The 17,472-nt window shown below is 41.0% G+C and overlaps 1 protein-coding gene across 10 annotated transcripts in view; it reads right to left on the reverse strand.

Annotated features, from left to right (window-relative positions):
- fgfr3 (fibroblast growth factor receptor 3) overlaps positions 1-17,472 on the reverse strand; it is a 78,822-nt gene that overhangs the window by 19,044 nt on the left and 42,306 nt on the right. For 7 of the 10 annotated variants that reach the window (XM_008398788.2, XM_008398787.2, XM_008398786.2 and 4 more), the window contains exons 5-7: positions 15,245-15,414; positions 6,388-6,511; positions 4,849-5,039 (exon numbers count right to left, since the gene is read on the reverse strand). In XM_008398788.2, the coding sequence (XP_008397010.1) occupies positions 4,849-5,039; positions 6,388-6,511; positions 15,245-15,414 (485 nt within the window). Of the gene's footprint in view, positions 1-223; positions 369-4,848; positions 5,040-6,387; positions 6,512-15,244; positions 15,415-17,472 lie in introns of all 10 variants that reach the window. The other 3 variants (XM_008398789.2, XM_008398785.2, XM_008398781.2) reach the window with 1 other exon arrangement.

Here is a 17,472-nt window from a genome sequence, read left to right on the forward strand (position 1 = left end):
GCTATTGATCAGGGTCAACATGGCGCTCTGAGTTAAAATGAATGATAGCTACTCACTAGCAAAATGTGATTACTTGATCCCAGAAGAGGAATGCGTGTGTGTGTGTTGGTGTGTGTTTGTCCTATTAGCAAGTCAAGCAGACCCACAACCAAGAGGAACCCTGCAGGCAGCGGATAGCGTCAGATGCGGTGAAGGCGGTTCCTGCTAGCAGCTCAGTATTTACCTGGTTTGTGCACCATTAGCCAGAAAGCTTTTTCCGACATGCCTACAAAGTTTGAGGCACGACACCAGTACTTCCCGGCGTCTTTCTCTGTCACGTTGGACAGTTTCAGAATACTGCGAGCCACGATGTGTTTACTGACATTACTCTGCGAAGGGAAAATTGAGAGGCACGGTGAGGTCTTGGAAAGTCTTGCAAGAACACAGTAGCTGCGTTTCCATTGACCATATAATTGTGCAATTCGACATGTCGAAAATAAACATGTCACTTGGTGGACACAGGTCAATTTGGGGGAAAAAAACAACTATTTTTTCAACAAAACGTTTTGGTAGAAGGATGAGGTGGTTATTTATTTCACAAAACACTTTTTCTCCACCACACGAGTCACAACAACTGAATGTTGCCACTGGCGCAAACTACAAAGAAAAAGATGATGATGGCAGGAAGTAGTTGGTTTTAAAATGTTTTAATGAACTGTGATTTTAAAAGACTAATACCATCAACTAACTTAATTCACATGTGAGTTCCATAGCATTTATTTAATGGAAACACTGCAATTATGAAATAGTATTTTTTCGAAGTCTGTGAAGCCTTCAGTAGCTGTGTTTGCCTCAACCACAAAATTACACAAACTGAAATTATGACAATGGATTTACTTAGTGGAAATGCCGCAAATTAGAAAAATAAACTCTCATTTTTCAATAAAAAGTTTTGGCAAACGGTGAAATGGCTTTCAGTCGAAATTGGTTTACTTAGCAAAACTGCAATGGAATCACTTTTTCTGCAGCACACGAGTCACATAATCAACAACTGGATTTTGCCACTGGCAAAAACCACAAAGATGACGACAGGAAGCAGTTGGAGGATGATGGCGTTGAATGTTTTTCAATGACTTACCATGTGAACAAACTTATTCACATGCGATTTTAATTGTGCTTCTTACTTAATGGTAAAGTTTTGTTTACAAAGTTTTGCATACATTTCTAATGGAAAAGCAGCTACTGTAAAAAAAACAACAACAAAAAAACAGCAGCAGCTCAAGAAAACCTCGTGTTTTCTATTCATATATGAGCTGAGTTGACTGTACAGTAGAAATAAAAGTGAATTTCACTTGCAGTCTTAAGAACTGACGTGTGAACATCTCTGGTGTTAAATCTCTTATGCATCTGTGAATGCATACCAACTACTAGCTGCCCTAGATGGGCTAAATTATTAAACAGCACATAAAAAGGAAAGCAAATCAGATTTTAAAGTAGCTAAATGAACATCTAGTGTTTGACTCCTTTTCTTCGCCTCGACGTTAAGTTTTTTCCAGGCACCAAAGATCAATTCTCCCCCCCTCTCCCCCAAAAAACAACAACAACAAAAAAAAAAAAACAGAGAAAGAGACACTCCTCCCACCCCGAGCTGCGTTTAAATGCCACACATGAGAGAGCATATCATGTCTGAATGAGCTGTGGTGAGTCCTCAGAGAGGCACACACAAGTTTCTGTAAATACTGTTTCAATTATGCGGCGGTCGAAAATAGAGCTTGGAGCCTCAGTCTGGGCCGACGGAGCCGTTCCCCCCACTCCTCCTCTTCCTCCCCTTCACACTCCATCTCTCTGCCCATTCATCTCCCCATTTCATCTCGTTTTTTTTAAATTAAAGTCATCGGTTTTTCACACACTCTCCCAGAGTCTGCTGGATGATTTATATACTAACATGTCTTACACTGGATTTTTTTTTCTCTATTAAAATTTAAAACAATTAAGTTGCTGTGCTAAAACGGACGGTGAAAGAATAACCAGCTGCAATCATGGTTGAATAAAGGGAGGATAAAAAGACCAGGTGGGATAAGCAGCTTGCTAAATAAATGCAGCTGCTTGTTGTTGCTCTGTTTTAAGTGATAGCAATGAAATCATGGTACAAGTTTTTGCTTAAAATTACAAACATTTGTTTTAATACAATGAAAAAATATAATTTTTAACCAATTTCATCCTGTGTGAACACATAAAATGTAAAAATGTAGTATTAAAAACCAAACAAACAAACAAACAAACAAAAAAAAAAACGTGCAACAATTGCATTTTTCTGGCCGATCCCCATTACAGATATTTAAAAAATCTGACCTCCAAATACCAATTTTGCCTGATTTTTTGTCTGAAATGTTGCTAAATATAGGAATAAAGTTGCTGAACTGGTAACAGTAGGGTGACTATTAACTTTTAACTTTTCTTTCACATAGAACGTTCTCTTCCATCATTTCTTGTTTTCTCAAACCTCCAGTTGGTTGTAGCAGACGGTGTCTTGTACCAACACAAGACACCAACACAACACAAGCGATTGTTTACCGTTGCTACATCTTCAGCAACGAGTGAATATGGAAAGTTTCATTTGAAAAATAAACAGAATTTACTGTACTGTTTGAAATGACTTCATTTGTAAAGCGTCTCGAGACGACATTTTTTGAGAATTGTCGCTATGCAAATAAACTGAATTGAATTGATAAAATTTGACCCCGTCTCTGTCTTGTAAAAAATCCCCCCAAAAATAGTGTTTTGGCGACCTGCTGTGCTGCTATGACAAATTCCTTAGAGGAATCGTAGGTGAGACAATTTTTTTGACACATAAGCAGGATAATAGATGACTGCAGCTGAAGAAAGTCTTTCCGTCTTTAATGTTGCTGTTTTTCTTTTTTCGTGTCGTTGCAGAAAGATGTATGAAGACAGATCCAGGGAAAACAGCTCCGTGACCTTCCTTCCCTCTTATTCCTTCCTTCCATTCTCTGTTTCTATCTCCAACTCTTTGGTCTTAATACCCCTTTTCTGCCTCCTTTTTTTTTTTCTCACACAAGCCTTCATCTAACCCCGGCACTCTGTCACACGTTCTCTCTCTCTCTCCCTGCTGACTTTGCCCTTCCTTCAAATCCCCCACTCATTTTTTCCATGGCTTTTTTTGGGTGCCTCTTTGCTCTCTCATTCTCTCCTCCTCCTCAAACCACGCGACGCAGCACATCTGACGGCAGCGGCGGTTAGCTGAGCCCGTCTCCCTCCCTGCGTTTGCCGCCACCACAGCAGTTAACTTAGTCCAAACCAGATGTTTGTTTTTATTCCTTCTCTCCAGAGGGACAAAAAAAGAAAAAAAAAAAAGCTTGAGGGTGCAAAAGCTCTGTTGGTTTGCGACGGGAGTCTTCCCCTCATCAACCAGAAAACAAAAAAAACAAACAAAAAAAAAACAATGTTAATGGTGGATTCCAGGTGAAGTTGCTTCTTTCAGTAGTTGTGTTTTCATTAAGCATAAAATTGTCCAACTTGGTGCTGTGGTGGTGGAAGGGCAAAGCACAACCCCTGTAATGAGGCCTTAGTCCTCATGCTGGTGGTCGCAGGTTCAATTCCCAGCCTGGTGACATTTGCCAAAAATTTGTCCAACTTGAAAGTAGGAAATCACATTTACTTAATGGAAACATGCCAATTTTGAAAAAAACGTATGTTTTGTTAAAAAAAAGTGACACTATGATGAAATGGTTTTTCTTTGCGCATATCAAAATTGGATTACTTCACAAAACTGCAATGGAAACACTTTATTCAGATGTTACAACTGGTGGAAAAGTCAAAGAAAACATCAGGAAGTAGCAGGAGGATCATGGTTTGTTTTTGTTGGGTTTTTTTTCTCACAGCATCACAGATCATAAAAAGTTGTGTGTCATTCCAACTTGGGCTGATTCATTGGCGCTGATTTCCATCATTTTGGGTGATCRGTGATTGGACTACGCTTACATGTGAAGCCGATCTTATCCACTGATTTTATCAGTTAACTATAGTCATCCTACTGTTACCAACTCAGCAACTTTCATGCTATCTTTAGCAGGATTTCAGACAAAAAACATGGGTAAACATGGTGTCGGCCATCGGCAGGTCAGGCTTTTTAAAGATCGGTAATCCACTATTGGCCAGAAAACTGTAATCGGTACAGCAATAAGTCCAACTTGTTGAGTTTATAGCTCTTCTGTAAAATGGCCGACAACAATTTCCCCAAAAGGCTGCATACGTAGCCGCTCCCACGTATAAGGGGCTTGTCACTGCAATGCCTGAATGAGACCCCAACATCTCCTCTGATGGCTGAATTATGAGCATCTCATGTAGCTGCCATGAGTTTTAATTAAATTTATTCACATGATTTTAATTTAATTTGTTATCAAAGGAATCACCGTAATTGCAAAATTATTTTTATTTCCAACATCAGCGGAATATAGACAAGGATTTGCACACATTTGTAATGGAGACGCAGCTAGTGATGAATTTATTTCATGGGTGGAAAACTCTTCCAAAATAGCAACAAGATGCTTCATCACATGCCACGCTCGCAGTAAGAGCAGAAATCGGCTTTGATTTGCAGTGATATCATTAGCTTAATGGCTCTACACTTCCACATGCTCCAGTGTGTTGTAACGATGCTTCACTGTTCGAGAAACGAGCTCTTCAATTAAGAGCCGTGAAGGAAGCCCCGTGGCCCCCGCTTCTGCAAAGGCTCATTAAACACGACATTTAGGAAAGATTAACTACGTGTAAAATTATCTCGCGCCGAGCCTGGCTCCAGGCTGGCTCATTAAGACGTAAACCCACCACGGTGTGTGGCTCCAAACCCACCTTCAGGACGTTGACGTAGGGGGCGCCGTCAGGGCCGTAGCGGCTGCCGTTCACCTCGATGTGTTTGAGCCACTGGATGTGCGGCTGGGCGTCACTGTAAACCTTACAGTGGAACTCCACGTCGCTGCCCACCACCACCGTCTGATTGGCTGGCAGGCCAGCCTGGAGGATCGGCCGGTGGGGCGAGCGCTCTGAGGGAAGCATAGACAGTAAGGCTTTTTTTTTTTTTAAAAAACCAGATCAGACAGATAAATTATTCCCTGAATATTTATGTGAGACACCGCAATTTAAAATGAATTCTGAGCGCAACAGGAAAACAGTGAAACGCAGACAAAGCAGGAGTGGAATGAGCTCTTGTTAGAACTAGCTCATAACCTGGCCGCAGAATTTTAAAGGACTTGTAAAGGTTTAAGCGAAAGCTTTGTTTAGGCCAGTAAACAAGACTAAGCATGAAAATAACATGAGCAATTTTGTCTAGTTTAATAGACAGCAAAACAGGTCTGAGTTTAGAAACATTCCTCACACTGTAAACGTCAAAGTAAGATGAATTTTACAAGTTCCAAAAACTGAACATGTTGGACATACAGATAATATACAGACTTATGGAGGGTTAAACAGGACAAAATGTAAAAAAAGAATAAAAAAAACTATTACATGTACAATGAAATAAATAAATGTTTGACAAAATATTTTAATCATTTATTTACTGTAAAATTAATTTATGAAATATGTCATTAAATCATTACACCTAAGATTTAGAAAAAAATTGTTTACATTAAAAAAGTTATAGGAACAAAATAAAACATGCAAACTATCTAATTAGATAATTTAATTATTTCATTGTTCCTGTTCCTGCAGTTACCGTGAAGTCATTTTATCTGTGAAACTCTGCCATAAAGTCAAGGGGAGGTGCTGTGGGCGGTGCCAACATTGATCTGCTGAACTCCGCTAGCTTAGTTTAATTTTAATGGAGGATTTTCATGAGCTTTTCAATGACATTTTACAGTTAGCAGACGAGACAGAAGAAGGAGATGGCCATTCAGACTACCTGGAGGATAAAGTTGAAGTTCTACTCACTCAGCATCAATGTGAAATCATACAGCCATTTCTACTCCCTCTGTTAGAAGATCCGCCAAGATGTTCAAAAAACTATGCTAAGCTAGCTGCGTTCAGCAGGTTAGTTGAATATTTAAACATTTATTTACTTCACATTACTTAATAATGTACTTATTGATTTTATATTGCTGCTAATGATTTAGTGATAAATTTTTAAATAAAATTTTGTCCCTTTTAACTCTCCGTGTAGACTTAGTTCATATTGTTGTAGGTGGAGCTGTGATTTCTGTTTCAGTTTTACTGCAACTTTAATAACGGTCAACACAAGAGGCTCACTTTTCATACTGCTGTTGCTTACAAACACTCACAACTGAATATCACCGGCATAAAACGTAATAAAAAAAATGAATAACGGCAGCTGAAAGTGAGCGACAGAAGGATAACTTTTAGCTTTTACGAGTTAAAGTGACAGTAAATGCTTACCTAAAACATCCAGCTGGTAGGTGTGACTGATGGTGCCGTACTTGTTCTGCACCACGCAGGTGTAGTTTCCTCGGTCCGACGGCACGGCGCTTTCCATCACCAAACTCCACTGCTGGTGTCTTAGCTGAAGACAGAAGGAATGCGTCATTACTACCAGGACTGTCACGATAACAAAGATTCCTGGACGATAAATTGTGCCAGTGATTATTGCGATACAGGATATTGTTTTGAGGTCATTTTCAAAGAGAATGACGTAATAATGCAAGTTTGTCCTCCCAAAGACCGATAAACTCTAATTTCACACTGGAACTGGAAGGTATTTTAATTATCCAAAAAATAAAACCAAAAACAATAAATAAAACAGAAATGAAAACCACCAAATTAATAAAATGGATTATTAAGTCTCTGTAAGCCAAATCTTCCTTCAAAAAATATTAATCTGGATGAAAGTCATCCAGCTAATTTAATTTATCATCCAATTAACTGACTAATTGCGACAGGCTTAATTACAACATGGTTTAAGTTAGAGAGCCAAAGTCCATTTGAAAACATCTAAGGAGATATTGTGGTGAGTTTAAGAAGCGATAATAATACAAGCAGGTGCGAGCGTTACAAACTGAACTCTACAATGCCAGAATTTGTTTGACATATACAAGTACAACAGATTATCATCTGCATAAAACGTAATCAAATCAACACCAGCTAAGGAACATGCATAACAGAAAGATACACACTAGATTTTTCACTTTATTGTGGATCACTCTAATTCTCAACTTGATGACAAAGCTAAAATTCATAAACAATGAAAGTTAAATTATCATCCTTCATCAACAGAAGCCATTTTCACACTGGGTTACTTTTACAGGTGAGTGTTCAGCAAAGCAAATGTCTGCAAATGGCTGTGAGGGCTGACAGACTTTTTCTTCTTTTTGCACCTCCAAAATTGATTCCACTGTACCACTCAAGAGCAATCCATCGCTGGAGACTCGAAAGCTAAATTTTGCGCGGTAATTCAAACCAGGTGCGGCTGGAAGGCACGACAGACAGATACTAAGTTGACAGGCTCAGAAGGCAAAGCGAAGGGGAGGGAGTTAGCAGAGGAGCGGCTACGCGTCGACAGGCGGCGTCTCCACGGGCCGGCGGGGGCGACCCGCGCCGCTTAACGGGGGGAAACGGGTGCCGCAGGGTGAACTTCACTTTAAGAGGTCAGAATTTCTAATGAGTGATGTCAACAAGGTGCCTTTTCAGGGTGGAACACTTCACCTCACCTGCGTAGGGAAATGTTTTCACAAACACGGTTTATGGGGGGAACCGAACAGATATAAGCGTCGCATTTGCAGGCAACGAATCCCTCCCACCGCCCTTTCTTCTTCTTCTTCTTCCCTCTGGAGCACACACTTCTTCACCCTCTCTCTTGGAGGTGCATTCGGAAAATAAAGCAACAGTGTAAATATTATGCCTGAGTGTGCTTTTTTTTTCATCTTCTTCTTCTCGCAGTTGCGTGGTAACATAAACCAGGCCGCCCGCTCGGCGTTGGCAAATGGTTTTTCTGTGGAATGGCTGGCTCCACCCCGTCTATCCCCTCTCTGAGATGAGGAGTCAAACTCAAGTCAATGGCTGCTCTCATGAGCAGATGAGTGACGCCTTGTGCTGTGGTCGCTGAGGGGAGGGAAAAAAAAAAAAGTTGGTGCATGAGAAGGGAGGAGGCTAAAATGTGGTAAAATATGAGCTGGAGCTGATATTCAGTGAAAGCCAGGACCACCAACAGAACCAGGGAGACTATAATCACAGCTACTCCATACATTTACCACTCTCGCTCTACTTCTGGGACTCTGATGTGCTAACGTTTCATTTCAAATGTTAAGTTTTTGATGGACTTTGTAAAAAATCTGAACTCATGTTTTGTTTTTAAATGTGGCATTTCATGATGCGCAACGTCCTGCAAAAGCATCTATACCTCCGTAGCTTTTTGCATATTATGTGTACTTTGTTGAGATTGTAAGTGATAGAGCAACATAAATTAGTTCATACTGGGTAGTGATAGGACACAGTGGGAGGATTTGTTCAAAAACGTTTACAAATAAAAACCTGAAAAGTGTTGCTTCCATTTCTACACAGCCCCCTCTTAAGTAAAACCATCCAGTTGCATTCAGAAGTTCCAGTGGGAACCTTTTTGTCTGTGCGTTTTTGGTAGGCCTGTAAATCTGACGTACAAGCAATATCTGCAACGATGGATGGCAAAGCCGCTTCTCTTTGTCCATTGCRGGTTAATTTCTTCTTCAAAAATCTTTCTAATTGGACTCTGGAAAAGACGATTGTTGTGTTCAAGTTGTGCTAAAAGCAGTTAGCCTGTCAGCAAAGCTATTCAAGCCTAAAATAGCATCTCAATGCAAAACGTGTAGCAGCAGCACAGACGTCCCCAGGGCTAATGTCAGCGTCCACAGTCCACATTTCTAAAGACGTTCCATCAATGATCAGAGTTTCTGAAACACTGGAAAGATTGAGCAGAATAACACTGCACCAATCTGATGGTTGAATAACCTAAATAACAACAAATATCTTTCATGTTGAGCTCAAGTATCAATTTATTCAATAACCGGATTGATGGATCTCTAGTAGGGACTCAAGTGAATGCCCCACTTTTCAGATATTCATTCATTAAAAAAAACTCAAAACATCCTTGTGCTGGTGTATGACATAAAATTCTCCCAAAAAATACCAAAAAAAAGTTTGCCATGGCGAGACACTGTATCCAGCTCTCCCTTTCTGAAATTGAATTTCTGCTGTTGATTAAATATGAACTCTCAGTGACTGAGCGTTGACATTCCTCTGCCTTTCATTGGTCACTTTAATTATTTTCTATACGGCTTTTATTAACATGTTACATTGGCTAACCCCTGGTGAACCTGTAGCATTAGTCCCCAAACGTGATAATCCCATCCATTTCAATCATGCCAGATTCCAAGCAGAATTAAATTATTAAGCAGCTTATGTTCCAGTCATACGAGGCTTTAAAGGTTTTAGGGGCTTTGGCCGCGGCTGTAGGGAGCAGCGCCAGCCATGGGAATGGACGGGGGGGGCGTGGGGGGGTCACACTGCAAGAAACCGCTTGCATCGAAAGAAGACAAAACTAGAGATGCACTGATCCAACATTAAGACCTATACCAGTACCGATACTGGAAAAAATTCTAGATCAGGTATCTGTAACTGTGCAAAATCCACACGGACAGATCTATTCAGTCCAATTCTATGCTTTGTGCTCTGAGCAACGTCATGCTTTATTGTTTCTTTTTAGAATTTCTATTTGCACTTTATGAACAATTTGAAAGGTTTGTTACAGTTTATTTTTTATGTTTGACCAAACTAGTCAACTTATTGTTTTTGTCAGTTTCAGTTTCTTTATTATTTATTTTCCATTGGCTGTTCTACTAATTATACTGACTGAACAAATTAAAGGTGTTTTTACACATTTGACCAAGCTCGTGAAGCTAGCTTCACGAGCTTGTATTTCAGTGAGCTGTACTAGTGCAGTTACACCAAATGTAATGTACTGGATTACAGTTGCAATCCAGCACATTAATGTCTCTGTTTAAAAAAAGAAACATTTGTAGTGAGTTCAGTTCAGCTGTTTTTCTGTAGGTGATCGGCCGACACTAAACCTCAAATAGGTATCGGTATCGGAAGTGGAAAGAAGTGAATCTGTGCATCCTGAGACAAAGATTTTGTTGTTTCCAATACAGAGGAAGACACTGAAGTACTCTTTAGTTAGCTCATCCCAGCAGCTGGTTATTTCATGTATTTCAACAGACAAAGTGAATTATCCTTGATAGACGTTAAAAAATAAAAAAAAAATAGAAATGTTTTGGTGGTGTTAGTAGTTGTTTGAGAAAACACAGGAAGCGCCGCTCCCCTTTATAGTCCAAACCCTCTGTCTTCACCTCGCAAAATAGCCCTGTCAGAACAAGTGGGGGCCAGTTAGCAGAATTTATGAGTGTGTCAGAGCGGACCAGCGGCCCGGATCCGCGCTACCGTCTAATTTGACCCGCAGAGAGGGTGGAAGCAGGAAGACGCTGCCCTTCGGGGCTCACTATTAAAACTGGGAAAGTTTTGTTCGTCTGCTGCCTGACTTTGGCTCAGCTTGACACTCGCATCAACGACGACGACGAGGATGGGGTTGTAAAACAGGATGTGTGAAAGTGACAAAATCGAACCCCGTTAACGGCGAGTCCTGCCTTTCAAAGCCATAGTGCGTTTTAATAATAATAATAAAAAAAAAAAAACAGGTAAGGAAAGTGAGCTTTGTGGCAACGGGAGGTCTAAAATTAGATGAGGAGTTGAGGAGGAAAAAAAAAAAGGGTCTAAAAATAATCTCACAAGCAAAGTAATTCTAGTGGAGGCTGAGCTAAAAACTGTAGTGGAAACTGGAGGATTTTGAAGTGCTTAAAGTCTTAAAAAGTAACAGTGGAGGCAGATTAAAAGCCCCTGCTTTGGAAAGCTGTCAAAACAGAGAGTGAAAATTCTGGACGGAAGAAACCCCCCCGCACCTCTAACTAATAACGGCATCAGCAACACAATGAAACCCCCGCTTCCGCCAAACAGCAGCTTTATGTGTTGGAAGATAAAAGATGGCTAAAAGGGCTGATGGCACGCCTATCTCCTGCCATGTCCATCTGACAGCTCAATAGAGGGTTAAACTTTGACCTTCAGGCCCTGGCCTTGGAGAGCTCCACAGTTGCCAGGAAGCGGAACGGAGCTGGAATCTGAGTTTTAATAAATGACGTACACATCTTATTAACAACAACTTTAAAGTGCTTGAAAATTGACTTAAATGCCTCAAAAGACGCATCGAGAGTGTGAGAGGAATAATAAAATGTATGCTTCAGAGCAAAACGTGGACCTGGTGGATGAGAAACAACTGATTATTCTGAAGTTGTACTTTCTTATTAAAGCGGAAAATAACCATTTGACAACGTCAGCATTTTTCCAGCAGCTTTTTAACCATCTCCTATTTTTGTTTTTGAACACTGCAGCTGAAAAAATTAATCTGGGTATCAAGTTTATACGTTTTTTTTTTTTATGTTTTCATTGACTAAACTGTCCCAATATTTCTTATAGTATATTTTCTTTTCTTTTGAAATATTTTCAAATTCAAAAATACTTTATTGATCCCAAAGGGAAATTAAAAGTTGTTGTAACTCATTAATTCAAATTTATTTAAAAAGTAATTGTAGATGGCTTCTTTTCAAGAGGAGCTATTATTGCTGTGCCATGCAGTCATGTAAAAAATACATAATAAATATTTTTTCATCACAATTTTTACAGTCATCACAACAGACCCACAAAATATCATGATAAAATTCAAAGTCCATATCGGTCCATCAGTTTTGCTCATTTTAATTTATTGCTTATTGCTGCAGGCTTGGTTGAATCTTACAATAGAGCTGACAATCTGGCAGTGAGCGAGCTGCTATCTGACTGAAATTATGCCTGCTAGTTAACCATCTGACGGACTTGCATCAAAAAAGTTTAATTGCTCGAAGCGGGCCCAACCGCCTGATGTAGCTAGCAATAAGTCAAATAGAACTGGGACAATGATTAGAACTACGGCACGGGTTGGTTAGCTGCCCCTTAAACACGCACCTCACGTGAAGAGTAAAGCGGTCTTCAAAACCAGCATGGCTGAGATTCATTCAGCTAAAATGACCCCTGGCTGTCAGGACCAAGATGATGTTGTCAAGTCAGAATGGATGCAGCAGGAAGATGGCTTCACCTTCAGGACCCCGATGGGAATAGAGTCTTTAGAATGCCATTGTTGTGGTGACAGAGCCAAGGCCCCGCCCCCATGGCTTCTGCGCCCCCCGCCCCACATGAACCCATCACCTCCACATGGAAGACGGGGTGATATGGGGTTACGGAACGCTGTCCACATCTGTCCATCGCTAACACTGATGTGGAGACAATTCAATCTGTTTGAAATACTTCATGTCTTTATTTCTGTGTTTATTCATTCCATTTCCATAATTGAAAGCTACGGAAGCATCTAGCTGGCAGAGCTCAGAAAGAAATTCAAGCGAGGTATCGTTCTCGTTATGATGATATGCAAATCTCATCGTTATGAGAAACTTTCTCGTTTTTACCAGGTATTTAAAAAACATACTCTTCTGACAGACTGCGACTTGTTAAAAGGTATAAAGACACCCGGTTTCCTCGAGACAGCTTCTAAAAATCCCAAGACGTGTTAAAGTTTTAATGTTAGGATCTTTCATATTTAAAGGGGAGATATTTTGATTTGAACAAAATTATGCATCTCTCTATACTGTGTTTTGCATCTCATTATGATGAGAAAGTTTTCTCTTTTAAATGAGGCACTGCTCCTGAATTTATTTCCAAACTCTGGCAGTTAAATGGTTCCGTAGGAATCAAATTACACACAGATGGATTATATTTACTAATTAGGTGACTTCTGAATGTAATCAGTTGTTTTTATTTAGAGGTACTACAGTAAATGGGGGGAGGGCGGGCTGAATGAGGATTTGAATTTGTAAAAATATGGTTTCACTGACAGTTATTGAAATACTATTTAATCAGCATAAATTTTGATTTTAAAAAAGTCTTGAAAAGATATATTTTTGGACATTAAAAGTTTCCGATTTGTGAAAGACTGGAAGATTTAACAAAAAATAAATAATGTTAACCAACTGATGCATTTTTATTTGAATTTCTTTGAATTAAACTTAAGGTCTAGTGAGTGATGTTACCATTGGCAACAGACGAGATGTTTGTTTAAATATTAAGTCACAGTATAATGACCTGTGCGGTAGAAAGAAGAAAAAAAAAACCATTTTGGATGACAAAAAAAATCAAGTGTTGATAATATCAAAGACACTAAAATGCAGAGAAAATAAAGATATTAATGAGGCGGTGATGTGGTCAGAGGTCTGAAATACAGATGGGTTCAAGCTGTTACGCCTGACGACCCCGAAGCCTGACTGGCCTGTCACCCAGTGCCATGACCTCTCCCTTCACCTCTGTGAGAGCAATCACTGCCCGCATGGTGATCACTAACTGGATCCTAAAACCGTTCTGGGACAGAAGGGAGGGACGGAGCACGTGAATATTACTCAATGAAGACACATGGGAGAACGTCTTCATTAACCAACACAGACATAAAGGAAGATGTTGCACTTTTTCTACCATGTTCAATAAGAGAGGAACATCTTAATAAGTCATCAATCTCCCCTGACGATCTAAATTTAAATTGCGGCTAAGGAGAACTAAAGCAGCTTAAATATACCAAATAGAATAGTAGGTAAGTGAGTAATTAAATGGGAAAAGCAACGTGTCAATACGCTAATGTTAGCAAGAAAAAAAAAGCAAAAGGTGCAACTTTTTGGGAAAAAATCTTTAGACTAGAACCGCTTTAGACTTTTCAGAATCAAATTAGAATTTTGATGCGTTTTCTAAGTTATCACCACCTGCTGGAGCAGGGGAGGTATCACAAGGCTTTTACTAAAAAAAAAAAAAGAAAAAAAAAAGGTAATTAATACAAATTGTTCTTAATTCACAAGAAACACTCAAATATTTTTTTAAGTAGAACTGATGTAAATGTTCCCCATATAAGGACTTTCACAGGAGTTCAATGGACAAGTTGAAGATCAGACAAACAGGTGGAATAAACATGTTGTACTCTGAGCAGTCAGTTGGGGATTAATCTGCTGCTAACAATGTGGAACCAACCTTATCAACAGCAAATCATCATGTACACTACAGACGCTAAAAGCTGCTGTCGGGGAGCCACTTCAGTCCAAGTTAGGGTGTCCTGAGGGCTGCTGACAGGTGTGTGTGAATCTGTGCGGGTTGGTGAATGTGTGTGTGCGTGTGTGAGGTGGGGGGGAGATAGATAGATAGAAGAACAGAGAGTGGGGGAGACAACTGCTGTTGGTCTGCTGGGAGCAGATGTTGGAAATCTCTGGTAAACTGTTAATAGCTGCAGGATCTCATTACATTTAACTCTTTATAGGCCAAAGTTCCACTTGGGAAGAAATATGTTTCAGTGCTTCTCTGTTGAGACATTAGAAGACACTAATTTACAACCACAAAGTGACATTTTAATGCCAGTTTTCCCATGATATTCTTCAAAATACAGATTTATCTGGTGTAAAACAACATCCTGTTGTTAATGTCTCCAAGGATCAAAATCTGCTGTAAAGATTATTCAATAGAGAGCAAAGTAAGAGTAACTCTGACCAGTTGAAAAATGTTTGGCAGGACTTTTCAAACCAAATACTAATGAGTTCCAATATTACCGTACATATTTAGTTATTAGTTATTAGCTAAACAAACCTAAGGCTGTGACAGAGAGCTCAGCTTCAAGTGATTCTGATAACAAAACTGAACACAGCAGCTGTTTGCTGCAGCGCTTCACTGTCAGCGCTGGACTATCATGCGAGCACGCATGTGTCTGGTTTCAGGACTGCAGTTTGGCCCCCACCACCACTACTATTAAACTTATTTTGGTCGTTAGTTGGTAGAGTATGCCTCCGTGGCATCTTTCAAGACATTTATACACCGTGAGAAGATCCGCCGGGCACGCCGTTCTATCACTACTCAAGGTTTACGCTCCTTTAGTTACGGAAACTCACGTCAAGGACCAATCCCGGCGCTAACCCTACAGATGGATGGCCAGCAGCGTAACTATCCTCCCAGTGGGATTAACATGCCTTGCTACGGGACACTCTGGCAGCACCTTAAGGGGTGGAGATTGCGACCTCTGGCTGGCAGAGTTCCGAGTGTGAAGGTTTGAATCTAATCCTGAACTCCTCTACCCTTTTAGGTGTCAACATGCTCTTCCTCTCACCTTGATGCCTCCCATTCTCTGCTCGCCCTTGAACTCCTTGCCGTTCTTGAGCCAGTGGATGGTTGGCATCGGGTTTCCGTCGGCGGCGCAGCGGAACTTGACGGTGTTGGCTGCGGGGACGGCCAGGAGCTTCTTGTCCATCCGTTCAGGCTTGGTCCAAAAAGGAGCTTCTGTGGGTCCAAACACAAAATATCGTTACAGACAATAAAGGAATTCCCACAGAGCTGAAAGGACTTAAGAGAAAAATGCTAAACAGGCCCACTGGTCGTTTTCTGCTCCTGTTTTCTTTAGTATTCTTAGATCCTATAACATTTTGAGGAAAGACCCTTTGGGAATGTACACATACATGTTACTATAATTGCAAAAAAATGGTGCAGAGGGGAGAGCTTGCTCCCCTGCCCTGTTCTGAAAGTGATACAGCTTGGATGAGCTATGCACTCTGCCAGAAACAAATGGGAGATTCTGGATTCCAAAAGATCCTCCAAAACAACAATGGAAAAAGAAGGAAACATGAGTTGGCTCTTCAAAGTTTCAGCTTTATTTTTGCAAATTCGGACACACATTTGTGCAAAAGTAGTCACAACTAGCCGAGGGGCAACCAGTCTATTGTTCTAAGCGTCGCTTCGTCCAGAGGAACTGGACCATCGGCTATTGAGAAACGATTGTTCCCTGGAGGCGTGGACTCTGTCAAAGTCTACAATGATTTTACTCAATCACTAATGTTTAGTCGTGACATATGTAATATGCCAACTTGATGAAGTTTACTGGCAATTGTGTGCGCTGTAAACAGCTTAGCGATGGGAATCCAGCGGAATTGGGTAGGATGAAAATGGCCAAACATACAACCACAAACTTCAATGTATTTTATTGCGATTTAACGGGATAGAGCAGACGCTCTACCTTCCAATGTGGCTGACCTGTGGCTCAGTATGGAAAACGGTCATTTGTTACTGTTGGAAGCTTACAGGCACCTGCGGACAAAGTTCTAATCCAATCCCGTTTTCATCCAATTTCAAGCCCCGCTTGGTTTACAAAGGGATGTTGTTCAGTTCATAACAGCGTCGCAGAGAAAAACACGGCTTGACAGAAATTGAAAAAGCATTAGAAGTGGAGCCTGAAGCTCTCCGATGGTCCGAACAAAACTTATCTCCTTTGCCTCCGAAACAATGCGAGGGTTCATCTGAATTGCGCGATCCTGGGAGTTTGGAAACCTGTCAGGGTCGATTTATTGAGTTGTATTGAGGAGACGCTGGACAAAGGGAGTGCAGCCAGTCAGACGCGCTCTTTGTCCCATCTGTGAGGATGAGGAGGGTGAGAGCACTGAGGCATGGTACGCTCACTCCCTTTACTGGTCTCTGTGTGTGTGTGTGTGTGTGTGTGTGTGTGTGTGTGCGTGTGTGTGTGTGTGTGCGTGTGCGTGTTTCCCTGGACAAAAGCTGGGGAGGTGGCTGACCGGTCATCAGACGTCTCTTTTACTTTTCCAAACTCCGGAGGGGAAAGAAGAGCTAATTACCATCTGAATGCCAGGACTTCTGTCCGTGTGTGTGCTCCATCAGGCGTGGATGAGATAATAATTAAAAAGTAATCCGAACCCCCCAGTCTCCCACCCTGCAACAGCCGAAGTGACGCTTTCTTACTTCAGGTGGGACGTCAATCACTGCCGAATTACAATCTCGGCATCAGATCTGCTACATGTGCTTTTATCACAATGCCTGCGGTGTTCTGATGCATTTCTGACACACAGTGTTTTGGCTCCTGCTTTCAAACACTGGCATAGGCTTCACAGAGTAATTGCAACCAGACTGAGGGAGATATTCGGTGTTGAGAGACGCAGACGTATCCTCTGAGAAAGCAAACAGAAGGTTCCTAAAAACCTATCAGACAGACAGTAATTGAGCGGGTGTGCGTGGAGCGCAGACTTCCACCGTCCTCAGCTTGCAAAGACAAACACTCTCCCCACATCCAGGCACTCGCACATCATCTCCACCTCCACCTCCAAATGAAGAAACTCTGAGGCTTCCTGACTCCCCCGCTCACCCCCCGATCTCCCTGTAGTGTTAGCGACTCGTTACTCCCTCTCGGTGTGGGACAACCCTCCAAGGAGTCTGAACACATTGTTTTCTTGGCATTGCAGTAAGCCACACACACTCAGTCCAAAAAAAGAAAAGTAACACACACCCACACGCACACACACACACACACACACACACACACACACACACACACAC

Source organism: Poecilia reticulata, linkage group LG22 (genome assembly GCF_000633615.1).
Source record: "Poecilia reticulata strain Guanapo linkage group LG22, Guppy_female_1.0+MT, whole genome shotgun sequence".
NCBI classification, from domain to species: Eukaryota; Metazoa; Chordata; class Actinopteri; order Cyprinodontiformes; family Poeciliidae; genus Poecilia; species Poecilia reticulata.